The 19,753-nt window shown below is 44.6% G+C and overlaps 1 protein-coding gene across 1 annotated transcript in view; it reads left to right on the top strand.

Annotated features, from left to right (window-relative positions):
• The window catches only part of kif26ab (kinesin family member 26Ab), a 38,847-nt gene extending 22,380 nt beyond the window's left edge, over positions 1-16,467 (top strand). Inside the window, exons 3-14 of the mRNA XM_079174936.1 lie at positions 181-364; positions 3,204-3,416; positions 4,518-4,611; positions 5,204-5,466; positions 6,342-6,525; positions 7,314-7,473; positions 7,823-7,985; positions 8,832-12,072; positions 12,710-12,903; positions 13,830-13,853; positions 14,160-14,310; positions 14,418-16,467. Coding sequence (XP_079031062.1) covers positions 181-364; positions 3,204-3,416; positions 4,518-4,611; positions 5,204-5,466; positions 6,342-6,525; positions 7,314-7,473; positions 7,823-7,985; positions 8,832-12,072; positions 12,710-12,903; positions 13,830-13,853; positions 14,160-14,310; positions 14,418-14,599 — 5,053 coding nt within the window. The 3' untranslated portion in view covers positions 14,600-16,467. The remainder of the gene's footprint in view (positions 1-180; positions 365-3,203; positions 3,417-4,517; positions 4,612-5,203; positions 5,467-6,341; positions 6,526-7,313; positions 7,474-7,822; positions 7,986-8,831; positions 12,073-12,709; positions 12,904-13,829; positions 13,854-14,159; positions 14,311-14,417) is intronic.
• Positions 16,468-19,753: the final 3,286 nt, after the last annotated feature.

Here is a 19,753-nt window from a genome sequence, read left to right as displayed (position 1 = left end):
TTTCAGCGGGGGATTTCTAAAGGCTTTGCAGCACCCTTACAAAAGCTCTTGGCTGGGTACCACACTGGAACAAAATATTACATGAGAAAATAATGATTTGCTTATGAACGAACTGTATGGAATGGTGTTTTAAGTTTAGCTTCAACCTCAAGGCGTTTTTTTGTTGTTGTTGTTTTCCAGGGCCGCTCAGAAGCTGAATCTGTCCTCTAAGCGGAAGAAGCACCAGCCCTCACTGCTCCACCCACAGGAGCCCTCCATTTACCCCACCAACTTCAGTGGCATCTTGCAGGTCTCGCCGCCCCCTGCCCCGCCATGCCTGCTCCGAGCCGTGTCCAAAGTGAAAGAGAACCCAGGGATGGGAAAGGTGAGGACAGACCTGTATCAGTGTGCTCAAAGCTGAATGCCACACACACACACACACACACACACACACAAACATACAGACACACACAGACCCCCATTTGAAGGGGGGAATGCAGGGTGGCGACACACTGGTCCACAGGCAGCGTGCCGTCTGGTCCAGTCCATGCAGATGTAGTCAGATAAGCCTCCTGGAATGTCATGAATTCATGCAGTTTGTGAGACCAGCGTTCCTCCGTCTGAATACAGAAAGACAGCAAAACTATAATCCACAAATCTGCGGTCACGTTGAACAGCAGGATTTCTAATTCCATGTTAGGTACAGTGTGCGCTGATGAAAGTCAGGCTGGCAGCAATAGGACAGTCATTAAACAAAGCTGTATAAACACATGGCTCTTCCTTTGTGGTTTATCGGGTATTGTTTGTCTGAGCTGGTCGTCCTGTATTTCTGAAGCAGAAGAAGTCCCCTAACAAGATTAGATCCCACCTGGATAGGAAGTGCTCGCTTCTGTTGCCAGGTATCCAGACGGTTGAGATTTTGCCACATATTGTAAATCTCCCATTGACACAAGGACTTCATAAAAAAAACTGTTATTAACAAGCCTCCTCAAGCCCAGACCTGAGGTATACTATACATCTGTGCAGCTAAAGGGGCTGCTTTTAAAGGGGAAATCAAGATTTATGACATTGTTCCAAGCCTGTCAGGCCAGATTTTCAGGTTTTCTTATTGTAAAGCAAACGCATCAAAGTGCTTTGATTATTTGTCTCTGTCTCTCCTTTGCTTGTTGAATCACAGTTTCAGTAACATTTTCAGTAGCCTACATGTTTTTGATTATGCCTGCGTCTGTTTCATATTCAACCTAAGATTTAGGTGAATGTCTTCTTTCCATCAACCGTATGTGGGTCACTTCCACTTTTCCACTTTTGACCTAGACACAGTTCTTTCAGGCATAGACAGTTGAGTGGGTGGAGGAATGCCAAACCACACTAATGGATTTTGTGGGGGATCAAGGGACAGGGAAACAGGGCCATTAGCACGGAGTCCGGGGTGTGAAAATACTGTAGCCAATCCTCTGTGGCCTCCAGTATCTGATCCCTGCCAACATAAATAAAACGGAGACATTAGCTCGCCCGGTAGCCTCTGTCTTGTAGACAGAGACTCAGCAGTCATGTGTGGAAGCCCAGTTTAAATGTCATAGCAAATGTAATTTACTCAACATATGCACATGTCAGTCACGATAACAGCCCCCTGCGGAGTACAAAGGCAGTTTGCACTTGGCCTGCAGAATGCAAGATGAATTCACTCATTGAAAGAAAGGGATTTCCAGTGACATTGTTTCAGAATGCTGGAGCCTGAGTCTGTAGCAATATTTATATTCTAGTCGTGGGAAGAATGGGCCTTTTGTGTAGGCGTGAAGAAGATGGAGAGTCCCAGACTGAGTGAAACAGTCCTCTGTCAAAAAGGGAAGGGAGAGCTAGCTTTATTCCAAGGTTTTTATTTCAATGCTTGAGAGGCATCATGGGTACTTTTTCAAGAAGCTTTGAAATGGCTCAGGATTGAGTTCCCTATCACATATACGTGTAGGATATAGAAACTGTACAGCTATACTGCTATTATACCAGGCGTAACACTAAACACTCAGGGGGGCTGACAGGGACTCCAAAAACTGCTATTCATATCCCAAGAGCCGTTTATGTCTCCCGTCAGTCACAGATATATTTCTGCCGTGACTTTGGAGATATAGCAGAGGGGTATTTCTGACCATCAGATTATAGAATTACAAAAGAAGGGGATTGTAAAAGGAGGTGTCAAACAGTCTGACATGCACAAGCACGACCACACCCGCACAGACCACACACACACAGTACAGCGTGGTAGAGGCAGGAAATGGTGAAATTTAAATTCTATTGTTAGTAAGAGGTGTACCACTACACTCAACTGGCAGAATGACCTCACTTCTGTAACCATGGCAATGACGTTAGACACGAGTGGGCTTGTCAGAGCGGTGCCCGAACACTTTCAGATATAAGCCGGCATCCTTTTTAGCGTAACATGCGGGCATGGTGAGCCGTACTGTGACCTGTGGAATGCGTTAAGACTGTAAGGTCACGTTATGAATGTCAAGCCCCAGAATGTAACAGGGTAGCTTTTGAGGCTCTTAATGTGGATGTGCCATTTTCCAGGCAACAGAGGGGAGGGAGAGGAGAAGGAGGAAGAGTGAGTAGGTGGAATACGAGGGAGGGGGGCCATATGCTCCCGCACTCCCATGCTGGTGAGCAGCTCCTTGTCCAGAAAAAACAATCCCGCTAGAGGGATAATCCCCCAGCGTGGCGCTTCACGCGCATTCATTTCCACCACTTTCTGCTGTGACTTTCAATACGCTCCTTGCTGCCTTTCACTGACACCATTAGGCAATGTGTTGACCCATCAGGTTCACCAGTCAATGTGAGACTTGAGTGTTTCCATGGCAACTGTCGATGTCCATCAACTCTGACATAGTGGATGTGATGTCAATGCACAATGCTGAGCCAGGCTCTGTTTGGTTACCTATAACCGTGCGTGCTTATGGACTGGGCAGGAGGGGCCAGTGCCACCAAGCCTCGTGCCGTGCACGCTGCGTAGGGGAAGTCCAGGGCCCTCAGTGCACACAGCACTAGGCCCCTGCTGTTATAGGGTCCCATGGCACCATGATCTGGCCCTGCCTAAAACCTATATTCAGAATTCCTATTATACATTTCTCCTCCAGAAAATGCATTCTTCTCTCTGCTGAGTTTTGACTTTCTAATCCACACTTTTGTTTCCTCTTTCTTTTTTTGCTTATCTGTCTCACTCTGTGGTTTAGGTGAAAGTGATGATGCGTATCTGTCCGTCTCTGGAGACTGCAGACTCCTCAGAGTCACAGTCCTTCTTGAAGGTGGACAGCAGGAAAAAGCAGCTGACGCTCTACGACCCAGCATCCAGCCCACACTCCAGTTCAGGACACAGGAGATCCGCCACGGTGGCCGTCCCAAAGATATTCGCCTTCGATGCTGTTTTTACCCAGGATGCCTCACAAGTAAGGGCTGGCAGGGGTTGTGTACTACATGTGTGTTTGTGTGTGTGTCTACGACGTATGTGGTTTTTTTTAAGGTGTTGTGTGGGAATTGAGCCTCTCAAGGACAAATGGATGTCTTCATGCTGGCAGGGTGTGGCCAACGGCTTAGAGAAAAAATGCCTGTCTTGGGTCAGAGGGCATTCTTACCAGTGTGGGCCTAACAGCTGGGCCTTTTAAGCCCTCTGGGGAATGATTTGAATCCACCACAGTTATATCTAACCTCTCCTTTCATAGAACAGCTATATGTAACCTCAGCCCTCTGCAGCCCACAGCAGGCATACCCACTGAGATCAAAGACAAAGGTCAGATACATGTTTACTATATACTGACTTGGGAGCAGACCAGTTTTGCTCTCTCCGCAGCTTAGTCTTACACCATAGTCTTTTAATGGAATGATTGGATCTTTATTTCTACCTAAAGAATCCGTCGGTCCAGTACTTTATGCATCTCCCCGTGGTGCAGTAAACTCTAAACAGCTAAGAGAGCAGATGAGAGAGTATTGTGTCTCTGTAGCGAAGAGAGACTTAGATCTTCTATCAAACCACCTAATGGGAGCAAGTATTTTCCTAAGTAAGTTGCTGCTAAAGCCTAAATATTGCTGTTGCAGAGCTGAGGCCAAGCTGCTAGATTGTGCCGCTGGGACAGCACTGCTGGTGGCTAACAGTAACAGCAAGCTGTTCTGCTGTTAGAGGCCTTGTTTGCAGTGTGATGTATGGGAAGGGGCCTCTGCTGCAGGAGCCTTGCCCCAGAGGACCCATGCTGAAACAGATTGCAAAAATGAGCCACGCGTTGCAGCACACACAAGCATTAGCACACACACACACACACACACACACACACACACACACACACACACACACACACACACACACACACACATACTCTTGAGTGATGAAAAATACTGAAACCAATAATGTGATTTTGGTATAACTAATGCCAAATAATTGTTTAGTTTATAGTATATTGTTTTGGATTCATTGTTGTGTGCCTGTGTGAGAGTATTTCTTAGATGTGGCTGAATTGACTGTGAGGGGGCTTGTCTCTCTGTGTGTTTTTCCACAGGCTGAGGTGTGCTCAGGGACGGTAGCCGAGGTCATCCAGTCTGTGGTGAACGGTGCAGACGGCTGCATCTTCTGCTTCGGCCAAGTCAAGCTCGGTAAGCTCCTCCACTGGCAAGAGATTAGACAAGAGCCTTTGTTAGGTGAAGAAAATTCTCATTGCTCTTTGTTAGCGGCACTTGATGTCCACAATTGGCTTAGTGGTGCACTGGGGTGAGTCAAGGAATTGGAGAGTGGAGGAAAGGATGGTTAGTGAGTCTGTGGAGGGGGGTGAGGGGAAAAGTGCTGCATCCAGGCTTCGGGGCTCAGTCTGTAATTAAAATCTTAGTAATTGGCCTGGGCTCTTAGGCTGAAGGGCTTGCTCTCCGCGTGCTGCTGTTTCCACCAGGTATAATTCTCCACAGAATTACTGCTTTTGGAATGGGTCCTTGGATTAGAGTTTTTTATTTTTTATTTACTGGATATTACCTCCTGGACATAAGCCTCACATCAGCTATTATTCATTTTTTTCATCCACAGTTGTTGAACACAGTAACCCTCAGAAAATATCCAATGTTGGTGTCTATTTGTTCGACAACTTTCGGCCCACTCCAGACAGCTCGATGAAAGAAGTCATTTTAGTTTGAGCAAATAGTGAGTGTAGCTGGCTTTCAGACACAAGGCAATATTCTCTCTTTCACATGTCCCCAGGCAAGACATACACCATGATTGGCAAAGACAGCTCCACTCAGAGCCTAGGCATTGTGCCTTGTGCCATTTCCTGGCTGTTCAAGCTCATCAATGAGCGCAAAGAGAAGACGGGCACACGCTTCTCTGTCCGGGTGTCTGCGGTGGAAATCTTTGGGAAAGATGAGGAGCTGAAGGACTTGCTGTCTGAGGTGTCCACCGGAAGCCTGCAGGAGGGGCAGTCCCCAGGCATCCATCTGAGAGAGGATCCCATCTGTGGCACTCAGGTGAGAGGCATTCAACCTCTCCACTCTGTCTTTGTGCAATGATCCTTTCATTCTCTCTGTGGGTTATACAGTCTTAGTCTGCCTGAGTATTGATCTTTTCCTGTCTATGATCTACCTCTTCCTCTCCCAACATTTTTCAACTTTTTCTTCTATGTGTGTGTATGCGTGTGTTTTATATCTCTCAGGACTTCCCAGTCCGCCTCGCTCTATTCTACCCGCCTCTCAAATCCTTGCTTTTGTCTCCATCTGTGTTATTGATGGCTTTCTTCTTACCTTTGTATTGACTCTCCTGTCAGCATCCATCAGCATCTATTACCCGTGTGTTAGCGCTAGCCCTCTTCAGCACAATAGAAGTGCTATTGGGGGATGGTGGAAGACTGTAGGTTTGAAGGCATTCACAGGTGTTGCTGTCAGATGTTGTTTTTTGGGGCGCTGTATGGACTCTGACTTCAAAGGCTGTGCAGTTCTGTGAAGCTGCGTCTTGCTCTTTTTCTCAACAGCCACGTGTGGGCTCCCTTCATGATGCCCCCTGCCTCCTCTCTCTCTCTCTTCTTTTCTCTTTCCCCTCCTCTCTTACTGTATCTCACCGCAACCATCATCACATCCATGGTGAGGGAAGTGCCCCCTGCATCCTGCTCCACCATTACCTCTCCTAATCCTCCTCCCTCTGTGTGCATATCTGCTGTTTTAATCGCCCCCGAGACTCAATCTAATGGGCAAGAAATGCGTTCCGGGGTCCAATTAACTGGCTCTCCTCTCTCTCTCTCTTCCTTCTCTCCTCCAGTATCCTTTTCACATCTGTCCTCGTTCTCAAGCCCTATGTGGTCTCCTTTGCTCACCCTAACCCTGTTCTCTGTCTCTTCCTCCCCCCACAGCTCCAGAATCAGAGTGAGCTACGTGCCCCGACGGCTGAGAAAGCTGCCCTCTTCCTGGATGCTGCCATCGCCGCGCGCAGCACCAGCAGACCCAACGTGGAGGAGGAGGAGCGCCGCAACTCCCACATGCTGTTCACGCTGCACATTTACCAGTACCGCATGGAGAAGAGCGGCAAGGGAGGAAGTCAGTACCGCTAGATTACTTGATCTACATCTCTAGCAGTGTTCCAACAAGTTGCCACCTCGCATTTATGCAGTACACTTATATGGTCATTGTTCAATTTCCAATTTTCAATGCACAAATCTTCTAGCATGTGTGTTGCAAATGAGTTCAAGAGCAGTATTATTTATTCGAACATATCCTCCTCTAATTATAGCGATTGAAAGGTGACCTCCTTTTCACACTGAATAATCATAAGGTGTTTTATTTGGTGAGCTAGATTGCAGAAAAGTATACGTGTGAATGGAACATCAGACAAGTCCCTTATTTGCTGTGTTTGTGAATGAATTGTTTTTGGTCTCTGCAAGACAGAAATGTGTTTGTATGCATGTATTATGCTTTGATCAAGAGTGAGTGAAGTTTTGAAGCCTTGCTGACAGGAGTTTAATGTGTTGCTGCTACAGTAGCAATTACATCAGTCACCCACATAACAATGTGTAGCCCTGTGAGTTTTACAATGACAGCCAATTCCCTCTTGCTGTATTTTAAATCAGGAGAAGGAGAATGTATTCGTGCCTCCTTGTTACCATTAGTTACACATCTGGTGGACGTTTACCAGTCAGGCTGCAATTTGGATTACTTCAGTGTGGGAATCTTACTCATAAATAAATCATACAGTTCGAACAAACAACCGTCTTGTCTGGGCTGAGCTGTGCCGCTCCTGTCATCATGACACAGTGCATGAGGAAGTGACTTCAGAGAGGGAGTGTCTGGGCTGTGCTCACCTGGTTCTTCTTCTGTCGTTGGCACAGTGTCAGGCGGACGGAGCAGGCTGCACCTCATCGACCTGGGGAGCTGTGAAAAGGTCTTGAGTAAAAGCAGAGACGGAGGGGGAGGCTTGTGTCTGTCTCTAAATGCACTGGGAAATGTCATCATGGCTTTGGCAAATGGAGCAAAACATGTACCTTACAGGTAAGAAAACCACCATTAGTTTTACTGTCTTTTTTTTTTACTGTGTTTTAGCTTCTGTGAAGTTGTGTCTATAAGTAGTATTTCAGGCAGGTTGCTGCATGTGTCGTCAGGCTTACAAGTTTGCTGTGTTATTTTGTTTAGTTAGCCTCGTATAATAGCTTTCACTAGTGTTGCACAAGATTATATTATAGTTACACAGGTATGAAAAGATTAATGACTCGTCACAGAAGTAATTGTCAGCTCAGAGAATTCAAAATGTCTCTTCCTGGAATCATGTCAGCTTCCTTTTATTGTCCGTTTTAAATATTACCTTGCCGTTTGCTAACAACAATGTAAATGCACCATGTAGGGACAGCAAACTGACAATGTTGTTGAGGGAGTCCCTCGGCAACATCAACTGTAGAACCACCATGATCGCCCACATCTCCGATTCCCCCGCCAACTACGCTGACTCACTCACCACGATCCAACTGGCATCCCGCATCCATCGCATGAGGAAGAAGAAATCTAAGGTACACTGACAAACTACTTATGGTTTGTGTATGGTTTATGAATATGATTAAACAAATAAGTAGTAAATTAATATCCAGTGCTATATTCTTACAAGAAGGTATTTAGCAACTTAAATGAATACTCCTGCATCAACTGTGTTCCATTTAATGTTGTTCATTGTTTATAAATGCAGAGTAATTGTTCATTTTAACGTTATATTTAAGTGTTGCTATTACAGCAATTACATTCCTAATGTGCATGTGGAACTTTGATTGCATTCATCATATTTCATGCCACGACTCACATCCCTAAATCTTTCTTCCTCCTGTAATTTTGGAGCTATTAAGCAAATGAATGTGTGAATGCTTCTGCAAATGAAAGATTATTAGTGCAGTAACTCAGAGCTAGTTTTTCTCGGGCTCCTCAACGCATAATCATGTAATCAATACCACTGCTCAAGGACGTGTGTAATGCATTCCCTCGGATTAGAGAAATATATGCTCCAGATAATTAGGTGGAATGACAGCATGTATTTATTTGGTATTGGTCACAGGCATGATTATAATGCAGTCCACATACAGCAATTTGTATTATTGACATTAATTTCTGTGCGACTATTGATGTGCACTTTTAACCTTTAGATAAATATCGACTGGTAATGTCATAGGAATTAATATTTGCCCTACGATTGATTTCACTATGAAATTGTTAAGAAATGAATCTACTCGGAATTATAAGGATTAAAATGGTTTTGCTACATTGTTACATTAATATTGTAAGATAGAATCACATTACTGTCATCACCCTAATGAGATCATTTTTAAACCCCCAAAGACTATCTTTTCTGCTTTAACTCTGCTTTTCAGTATGCATCCAGTTCATCTGGAGGGGAAAGTTCCTGTGAGGAAGGGAGGATCCGCCGGCCGCCCCACCTCAGGCCGTTCCACCCTCGGACGGTAGCTCTGGACCCAGATCTGCCCTCCATGCTCAGTGACCCAGACTACTCATCCAGTAGTGAACAGTCTTGTGACACTGTCATTTATGTGGGCCCTGGGGGAACTGCAATCTCGGACAGGGAGCTTAGTGACAATGAAGGCCCACCTGCCTTTGTTCCAATCATCCCCTCCCTGAACAGAAAGAAATCTGCAAAAGAGGGCCCTCTGGACAAAGACCACTTCTTTAAATGCAACACATTTGCTGAGCTGCAGGAGAGGCTGGAGTGTATAGATGGCAGTGAAGAACCCACTGCCTTTGTTGGAGAGGGCAAGCAAGGCCAGGCTAGCCCCAAGACCGACATATCTAAGGAGAGCCAAGGCTCCATTTCACCAAAGACTGTTGCAAATATTTCCGACACCCAAGAGGGCATCTCACCCAAGGAATCCCCTAAATCTGTTTCCACACAACCGACTTGCAGTCCCACCACTAAATCTAAACTGGACGATGCCAATACGCAATGTATACCATCAGACAGAACCAGCGCTGATGGTGAGAAAGCCTTGGTTTCAGAAAGCAGAGTTAGCCCTAACAAAGTAGCAACTGCCCCAGGGCCTAATTCTGAGCCTGTGGTGAGGGAGAAGGTGTACTTCAACAAGAAAGCTTTGCCCAAGCCAGCCCCACCTCCTTCCCAGCAGAGAGACTCCAGCAAGGAAAATACTGGCAATGAAGAAAGATCCAGCACCAGAATGCCTCCTGTAGGAATGAGCCACCAGGCTGTGAAAAGGAGGGATCCTTACACTTCCCCTCTGCTCAGAGCTCCGGTGGAGGTGTGCCAGGTGCGATCTACCTTGAGGGAAAGATGTCTGGATCGGGACATCCTTAGAGCCACTGTGACCTTGCAGCAGCCTGTGGAGCTGAATGGAGAGGATGAGCTGGTGTTCACTGTGGTGGAGGAGCTGTCTTTTGGCGGTTTTGTAGATAATGGTCGGCCATCCAGCATTATCAGCTTTAACAGTGACTGCTCCCTTCAGGCCCTGGCCTCTGGTTCCCGACCTGTCAGCATCATCAGTAGCATCAATGATGAATTTGACGCCTACACATCGGCTGTGGGAGGATCAGAGGTGAACATCGCAGTGGTCACACCCCTCCAGGAAGGAGCAACGGAGTGTATAGATAGTAGGGGTTCATCTATCAGCTCTTGGCTGAGTGAGGTTAGTGTCTGCACCTTGGAGAGTGAAGGGGCTCATTCCACAGACGTTTTCCTTCCACAAGCCAAACACATGGGACCAGAGGCTGCCTTTTACTTTGACTCCCTGGATATGTTCCACTGTGTGTCCTCTCCAAGAGATGCCAAGAACTCCTTAAATGACAGTGGATTTAGTTTTTCGGAATTAGACAGTGATAGTGCTGCGTCAAGCAAACTATCCTTGACAAAGTGCCCCGCATCTCCGGAATCAGCAAAAGGCTCCCTCAGATTGACATCCAAAATAACTAAAGCTCACTCACTTAGCTCCTCTCAACTTCCACAGGGCCCCTCCATTGTCCACTCCAGTCTTCCCAGGAAGATAAAACCTACCTCATCCATCTCTCATAGTAGTAGCAGCAGCAGCAGTAGAGAGCCACCAAGGCAAGAGGCTAAGAAGGAGGATCCTTGGCAGCGTGTTGACAACCACACAGAGCCTCAGTTTTCCGACTCAAGCAGCACCAGCAAATTTCTCCGAAATCCCCCCAGTGGCATCCCCTCCAGCAAAACATCCAACAACAGCAACAGTGTACCTCGCCCACCCAAGGTGCAGGGGTCTACCTCATCCCAGAGGGTGGTCGATGGCTGTGAGAAGTCAGCCAGTAAGAATCCACCCAGCAAAATGCCTCAGCTGAGACGAGGTGCCACCACCCTGGGAACAGTGCCCGTCATCCATTCCTCCACAGACTACAAGGGAACCCAAAATATTACTGCATCTACCACAAGCCTTAAATACTCCTCCCTGGGGAAAAACAACAAGGCTAACTCACAGAAAACGAGCAATCTCCCTAAACCAGGTTGCACTTCACCTCCCCCTCCTCCAGTGCGAAAGTCCAGTCTTGACCACAAGACTAAGATCCTGCTGCCCCAAAGTGCCTTAAAGTCAGCATATGGGGAAGCAGGAAGGGCCTTTGGGGCAAGGGCAGCTGTATCAGAGGATGAGCTTGAGGTACGCCACAGAGCGGACTCTACCAGTTTCAAAACCTCTAGCCTCAACACAGCCAAAGTTACCTCCAGCCTGAAGGCCAGAGGGCCGAGAGGAGAGGCTGGGCAGCATTATGGAAGTCAAATGTCCCTGGAAAGGTGTGAAAGCCTGTCCTTATTGGGTTCCAGACCCGCGCTTAGTAGGGAGAATAGTGGGACAAGTCTGGGAAGCGGCAGTAGCAAATCCAGCAGGACCATTCCGAGATTTGGTATTCCTAATTCATCCAGCTCTCCTATAGCTACCTGCCCATCATCCCCAAGTGGAGGCAGTATTGGCAAACTTGGTCAAGTAAAAGCCTCTGTAAATCCCAGAGCATTAGGAGCAGTCAATGGTAGTAAGGCACGCTCACTCTCAGTCAACAACTCCAAGGGCCTAAGCTCCTCCACCAAATCTTTGGCCACCCCCGTGACCAGAAATACCAATGCCAACCTCCCGCCATCAGGACGGACATCAGCTCCTCGAACCACTGCTGCTGTCAGCAGTAAGCCTGTGAGAGGAACCATCATGGGCACGAAGCAGGCCATGAGGGCTGCCAACAGCCGTGTGAGCGAACTGGCGACAGGCAACCTATCAGGCAAACACCTGAGAGGTTCAGGAGATTCAGACAGCGGGAATGACAGCGGTGTGAATGTGAGTGATGACAAAACCCCCATAGCCATGCTGCCCTCTCCGTACAGCAAGATTACAGCACCCAGGCGGCCTCAACGCTACAGCAGCGGCCATGGCAGTGACAACAGTAGTGTGTTGAGCGGCGAGCTGCCCCCAGCTATGGGCCGCACAGCTCTGTTCTACCACAGTGGTGGCAGCAGCGGATATGAAAGCATGATCCGTGACAGCGAAGCCACAGGCAGTGCTTCCTCTGCCCACGACTCCATGAGCGAGAGCGGCATGTCATCTTCAGGCAGAACAAGGAGCTCCAAGTATCCCAAGAAGAGAGCAAATGGTGAGAAACACATTATACTGATAATATCAGTGTACTGCATGTGAGATGTATCGAATGGTGCTTGCCCGTGAAGATCCACATATTGAAATAGCATCCAGAAATGAATGCCCTCTCAAAGGAAATTAGCCTTATAGCGGCTCTAACTTATGAATCCATTCTCATTACATCCACGGATTGGTGTTTCATTGGATTTTCTCTCCTCCTGAATCAGCAGTATACATTATTCATACATATATGGGGAAATGATAATGAATGTTTCAAACAAGACTACTTCGAACTGTGTGAAAATCAAATAAGATGAATTGAACACGAACAGCAGTGACCTGGTTCAGTCTTTTGTAGCCCTGTGTGTGTGTGTATATATATATATATATATATATATATATATGTATAACCATTTGAATTCATGTGAAAACCAACCTTTTGAATTATTGGGCTGTGTATGTACAGAATAGCTAACCCTGAAACCCTCATAAATATGCAATCACCACAACTCTGCCAGCCTCTGTAAGGCCTCTCATCCCTTTATATCTCAGAGTGAAACTCATACATATTTACTCATAAATCCCAGCAAATACAACTATTGTGTGTCACCAATGCAACTTGTGCCTTTCTGACTATACGCATTACTTTGTAGGCTTCCAGCGAAGACGGCTCATCCCGGCACCCCTGCCAGACTCCTCTTCCCTGGGGAAGAAGGCGGCCACAGCAGGCCAGTGGGTGGACTTGCCACCTATGTCAGGGCCTCTAAAGGAGCCTTTTGAGATCAAGGTGTATGAGATCGATGATGTGGAGCGGCTCCAGAGGCGGCGTCTGGAGGAAAGCACAGAGGTGAGCAGAGGGTCACTCCTGACTTGTTTTACATGGTGGTACAGCTTGCCTGAACTCGTTTAAGATAATGTTTTGTCTGGGTCAAGGTCTCGTTAAATCTCTTCCTGCTAAGCCTCAGCCATATTTTGCATGTGCGACATTGATGCCATGCACGCTCAAGATGTGTCACGTTGACTTGCATTGTGGGAATGTCTTAGCTCACTTCTTCCCAGTTTCCTTTTAAAGAACAAGACAGTAATACTATGTCTCAGACGTCTGACCTTCAGTCAGCTCAGTGGCAAATCCCGGAGTTAAAATGTCTGCGTTCAGATTCCCAGAGCTTGGTATTTTGGCAGCGTTCCTAAGGAATGTCAAGAGTTCAGGAGGCAATTACTGACGAGGGTTAATTGGTTTAGAAATGAGTGATGACTCGGCTTACCGCTGACGATGGTGATGTGTGGGGGGAGTAAAATGAAAAAGATGATGTGAGAAGACCGTTCAAAGAATGTGTGATGAATGCAGGGGCGCCCAACGCCAGCCCAAATCAGCTCAGCGCTAGCACTCATCACTGGACGCCTGATCGCTTTTTATAGCCGACTGCTCTTCTGTGGATCATTAACTGCTCCCACAAGTTTGCCGCAGCCAGACAGGGATTTGTTGAGAGACGATATTAAATCAGCTACATGGTGGTTTGATTTACTTTCAATTAGGAAAAAATGATCTTAGATTTTTCTCTACCAGCCATCACTGCCTGAATGACGAAATTGCTTTTTACTATTTCAAAATTAGCATTGGAGTCTTGTGCATGTGCATCAGTAGCTTGTGTCTACAGTGTGTGTCTACTGTATATGAAGATGCTGTTTTCATATGCTATTCATTCTCTTCATATTCTGTCTTGTTTGACCATTCTAACTTGTTATATCTGTTTACCCCAATCTTGTCTTCAGCAACCATTCCAGGATGTTGACAAGGTGAGTTAATATTAGGGGCGACTGAGGTTTCGTTATTAGCAACACAGGCTGTATTACGGTAGTTGCATTACCATGTTTATTATTCACCCCACAGTGGAGAAAACATCATTTTTTGACATCACAAAACCGAAACAATTTTTTTCTCTTTTTATTTAGAGCAGAACTTGGCTTCTTAGACTTAAAAGAGGTTTTAATGGATTGTACTTGCTGTGCCAGTTTCAACTTTTTTGACTTTATACTTTCAGCAACTCAGGTCAACTGAACTTTTGAAGTAACTGTAATTAAACACCTCTCCTTTTCTCTCAGGGCCTGCTGTATTTTAACAGTAAGCTGAAGATGCTGGAGAGAAGGCAACAGCAAGTGAGGGAACTGAGGGCAAAGTACGAGGTGTTAATGGAGGAGCTTGAAGACACCAAAGCCCGACTGATGATGGACCCCAGCAAGTGGATGGGAGAGTGTAAGTGACTGCTAAATGTTCTTTTACTGTAAGTTCATCTCTAAAATTGAAAAGATATTTGATGACAAACCATTTAACCAAACATTACATATCCCTTTTTTTAACAGTTGAAGTGGACCAGGATTTGGATAAAGAGTCTCCAGAGTACCTGGAGGCCTTGGCACAGGCCACAGAAGAACTGGAGTTCTGTGTCAATCTATGCAAGTCCCGTGTCATGATGGTGACCTGCTTTGACATCAGCATGCCAAAATCTGGTGCTCAGGAGGGACTGCGTGAAGTCGAAGTCTGAGGACAAAAGAAAGTCGAGTTGGAAAAGCGAGGAAGTGGGAAAACAAAAGGATGATTAAATGTAGCATTCAGTCTTTAGATATCACTGGAATGAGGAACAACAAGTGACAGAGATGAGATGAGAGTGGATCTTCGCATGAAAACAGAGGAAATATTAACCACCCAGCTACAGTGCCTCGTTGTTCGGGACATGTTTTAATGGCAGAGAAATTAAACGTGAGCACCAATGCAGTGGCCATCACTTACTCAAGAGTCAATGAACAACACCTGGAAGTGCCTTTTGTATTGTTTTGTTTTGAGTCATTATTTTTCATACGGTGCGGGTATCCTACGCATACCTTTGCAAACCCTGAACATATTGCTTTTAAGAAAAATATTTTATATTGCATTGTATAGTGTATTTATATGATTATGTGGTGTGTACAAATATCCTTTCAAGGTTAAAAAATAAAGAAGAAAAAAGAAAAAAAGCAATAAGCTAATGTTATTGCGCTCCCAGACTTTGCCTTTTCTCTTTTTTCAAACCTCAGTCAGCATTTTATCCATGTTCATTCAGCCTCTTGCGCCTTATTTTAACTCTCTGGTTCTGTAGTTTTTCTAGATTTTCAAACTGGACTATGTTATCTCATCAAGGACTGCATTTGCTGTTGTCACTCAATGCCTGCCAGCTGGCCTGTGAAAGCTAGCAGGGTTGAGTGAATGTTTTTCTCTCCAGTTGCCTTGATCGAAATGGGTCTCAGTGGATGCACTAAGGTAGAGCAGCAGTTATGTTGGGGGAAGGAAGGCTTATTCAAGCTGTCCTTGCCCGTGTTTATCTCACTGAAAAAGAGAGATTACGCCAAAACATATCAATCAGAGGGCCACTGTGATGGATAGTGGGTGATTATTCTTGATTCAGCCACTCACTCTGGTGCCTCAATACAATATGTGGTCAAGCAACCCTGAGAGACTTAACCTTCCCTGTTACACTAGCCTATGAGGATTGCATGGTGACTGGATACACTGATAGCAGTGCTCATCAGTGAGCCAAATTTCTCTCCGAATTGGCTCGGACTGGGTGCTATCTATACACTGTAAAACAAAGAGGAACAGATGAAATAGCACAAGTCTACTGGCCTCTTATACAACACTTTTTCAAGTGCTACCAAGCCTCAGCTCTATGCATTCCAATACATTTACTGCAACGACTGTAAGAACCTCAATGCTGACTTGAGGGCTGCAACACAGCTTGGCCTCTTTTGTCCCCTGTTTTTTCTTTTTTTTTAATAGGCAAATCAACAAAGGTGATCTCATAGACTCAAGAATTGTTAGTTTCCTGTTAAATGATGCATTGAATAATAGCAAATGATCGTGACATGGTTTAGGAAAATCAATCATGATATCAGCTCTTTGTAGCTGCCAGAATGTGCTTGTAATGAATCAAACGGCTGACACAGAGAGAACAAAGATGATCGGGAAAATGATTGTTGAGTAAAACAAACTGGCTTTGTTGTATTTTAGTATGTTTGATTTCTATATCTGTTACAAATATGACTTTGTTTTCTTGATGTACTCTCTCAGGGCCTCTCTGAAGATGCTGCATGAGGTTTTTTAATCATTTTTTAAGAATAATTTCTACTCCATTTTTACCATTCTAATTTTTTACAATAACTTCAATTTTCACTTATGTGCGGTAAGGCTCATAAATTAAATAACTATTACCAAACCAAGACCTTTTTTCCAAGAAATTATATGTGAGGTCATATTTCATATCAAAACCCATATTTTCGGATATCTTTGTTTTTGTATAGGATTTTCAAACCCTGTGTATAAATGTATGATACGGCAGCTTGTGTTTTACTTTTACAGTACCTGTGAATAAAATGTTTCTTCTTACTGATGAATCAGAGTTGAATGTTTTTTCCTGGTTCACATATTCTATATTCATGGTCTTGTTTGTCTCCACACCATTGCAAAGAAAAAAAGGGCCAACCAATCTTCTCAGGAAATCAAAACATTTACATTTATATTTTTGGCAGCTCTAAATCTCATATACATAGCAGTATTTGACACACGGACATTGGTTTAGCTTGCTTATTTTTGCACACCTTCATTTTTGGTCTTTATGCAATAAACTCATAAGATTTCCATTAGTTTATTATAAAACAACACAATAGGCGAAAGACCTTGCCCATTCTGTTGCTCGGGCAACAGCTTTGGTCCAAGTTAAGGTTGGCAGCTACTGCATTAACAATCATTTCAACAGGAAATACAAAGTGGCCCATTATGAATACTTATGTTGTAAGGTTTTAAAGTCTGTATAATAGTATATGCATTAGACAAACAAGAGTAACAATAAGGCTACATTTGTAACTAAATTGACATGTATTTACCTACACATGAAGGTATATAAGGAAATCCGGAGAAATGCTTATATTACTGCCGCTACAGTCTCATGAACACTGCGCATGCGCGAGCGGTAGCAGAGGAAGTGTTTCTAATACAAATATTTTTGCAAACATGCATGCGTTTGGGAACTACTGAGTAAGTATACGATTTGATAAGAGAGACTTATACTATACTGCGCGAGTTGTGTTTACATTTTGTATACGGAATAGTTTTGCTGTTGTTAAGCCTCCATTTACGTTAACTGCTACTCCGTTTTGGGACCCTCCATTCCCCGCGGAGGCATGCGATAAAAGTTCTCTTCAAGAAGAAAGGTAACACCAGGTGAGTAATTGATATACAAACGGCCAGTTTAAGGATGAAGTGTTCCTGTAACAAACGTTGCCCCACCGCATTGACCTCTTCTTTGAGGCTTTGTGGGGGCGTGTCAGACTGTTGATTGAGTCTCCTGATGCACCTGAGCACACTGCGGCCAATTTATTCCAACTGTTAGATAATTAAAATACTGTTCACAGCGTCTTCTGTGGATTACAACTGGGACTGCGGTGAAATTGTGCCAGGAAAGAAATGTCGCAATTGAATTTTTTGTTGTTGTTGATGTAATATGTTAGTATTGAACGTGCACCAGAACTACATATCATTCACCACCATTGTACGGAGACAGACGGATATCTCAAATCGAAGACAACCACCAGCCGTTTGAACGTGTAAATATACCAACAACATTAGAGGTAAGAGTCTTTTAAAAAAAAATGTTTGAATTAACAAGCCAACTATCTTATATTTGTATTCACTGTATTGGTAGGCCTACATGACTTTGGAGACCTCGTGCCATTCCTAGCGAGCATAGCTCTGTCCAACTTTAACCATACAGAGGTCTAACCAGCTATAATTGAAAACACCTGTGTGCCTATACTGCACACTGAAACCATGTAATTAAGCTACACCTTTCATGAAAAAGAGGTAGTGGGTGCCCACTCTTTTGTTTAATTAGCTTCACACCACACAATAACACCATTAGTGGTTTATTCCACTATATCATTGTATATCTTTGCTTTAAGGTGCTTTTGTAGTAGTTTCAAACATGAAATTACGAGATGAACATGGTCAATAGCTACTGTAGGTTGCAGTGACTGCTGGACCCAGTAGTCAGATGAAGTTGACATTAAAGATTGTTTTTGTTGGAGTGTTTAAAACCCTTATACATCTCAAACTGTGGACGACGACTTGCTCCTTGTTGGAGAACATATAGTTGTCTCTGCTACTTGAATCAGCAGTGGCAAAATTGTTAAAGTGTTTGAGCTTGATAGGGACTGACATAAAAAGAGAAGGTGCAGGTCCGGAGTGATTAATTACTCTCTATATCAGGAGGGCCTTCTGCTCAGTGTGATACATGGAGTCCTGTTGAGCATTATACTGTAGGTGTGTGTGTGTGTGTGTGTGTGTGTGTGTTCAGCTAGAACTTGGACCCTGCTGTGCAATAACATCTTGCCTCCACCCTGTTAATTCTGTTTTGATCAAAAGCATAAGAGGTTAATTTGGCGTACTTGCAAGACCAGCTGGTCACTGTGTTTCAAATCAAATTCTTTGGGTGACTTTATGTCTTTATTTTTTTTGCTTTCAGTCTGGTGGGTTTTTGGCTCTTTTTGACTCTTGTGATAACAGTTCCAGGCAGTTTACTGTACAGAGGAATCTCGTTACACCCGATTCTGACAAATGCGATGTCGGAAATTCTATCTTTTTATTCAGTTAGTCTTCATCCTGTAGTGATTTGGCAGACGGCAAAAGCCTTGTTTTGACAAACCGCTCAAGATCCTGTCGGCTCAGACTGCACCTCGTTGCTCTTAAGGAAGTCTGTGTCTGAGTGGTAACAGTTGGCGAGGGCTGCTGCAGACGTCTGATGGCTGCTGAGCACAGTCAGTCCCGTGTGTCCCAGCCTACTTTGCCTCAGGGCTCTCATCATTAGGAGGGAGTTGGATGTTGTATGGGAATAGAAATTAGTTCACTGAGAAGTCAGGAGTCCCCCCCTCACCCCAACCCAGCAATGACCCTGTGTTGGAACTCTAGTCACTCCTCTCTGAGTTTTTCATCCAAAAGCAATCCCAATCCACTCCAATTCAATCCAATTGATATCTTTTCTTGCATTTTTTGTTTCCAGTATTCCCTCGTCTCAAAGTCAAAGGGTCCCAATCTCCAAAATCATGGGCTCAGAGACTTTGAGGCGCGCTCTGGCAAAGTCCGTGAGGGTTTAGGGCTGTTCCACTGTCAAACTGTTGAGTGTTTGAGGGCGCTCTCGAAGACATTTTGAGCCACAAGTCCACATTTCTGCAGACTTTGCCCAAGGGAATTACCCACAATACATAGCATTGTGATGTTAAACACGGGGTTACCAGTGTAGTAGAAACAAGTAAGCAAAGAGGAAGGCACATGGGTGTTCAGCCTGGCAAATTACATTTACTCAGAAACATTAAGGATTAACGATGGAGCATAAAAATACATGATTAACAATTGTTAACGGAGGTTCCATTAAGTCCCATTATGATGCATTCAGGCTTCATTAAGTAAAAATAAGTATTTGGCGAAAGTAACTTTATAAAGTTAGTATCGTGATCAAATGTAGTCTTATGAAATTCAGTTTTTGGCGAGAAACTTGATTAAATACTGTTGTTTGAAAGAGATGTTTTCACAGCAATATGAAATAGATATGAGACGGAATCATTTTATTCTTTTTAATGCAGTGGTATTGAATCGGTAATCTGTATCGGCCAAT

The sequence above is a fragment of the Pholis gunnellus genome (assembly GCF_910591455.1).
Source record: "Pholis gunnellus genome assembly, chromosome: 15".
Lineage (NCBI taxonomy): Eukaryota > Metazoa > Chordata > Actinopteri > Perciformes > Pholidae > Pholis > Pholis gunnellus.
The sequence above is the reverse complement of the archived record's forward strand: the minus strand, read 5'-3'. Positions and strand labels throughout refer to the sequence as shown.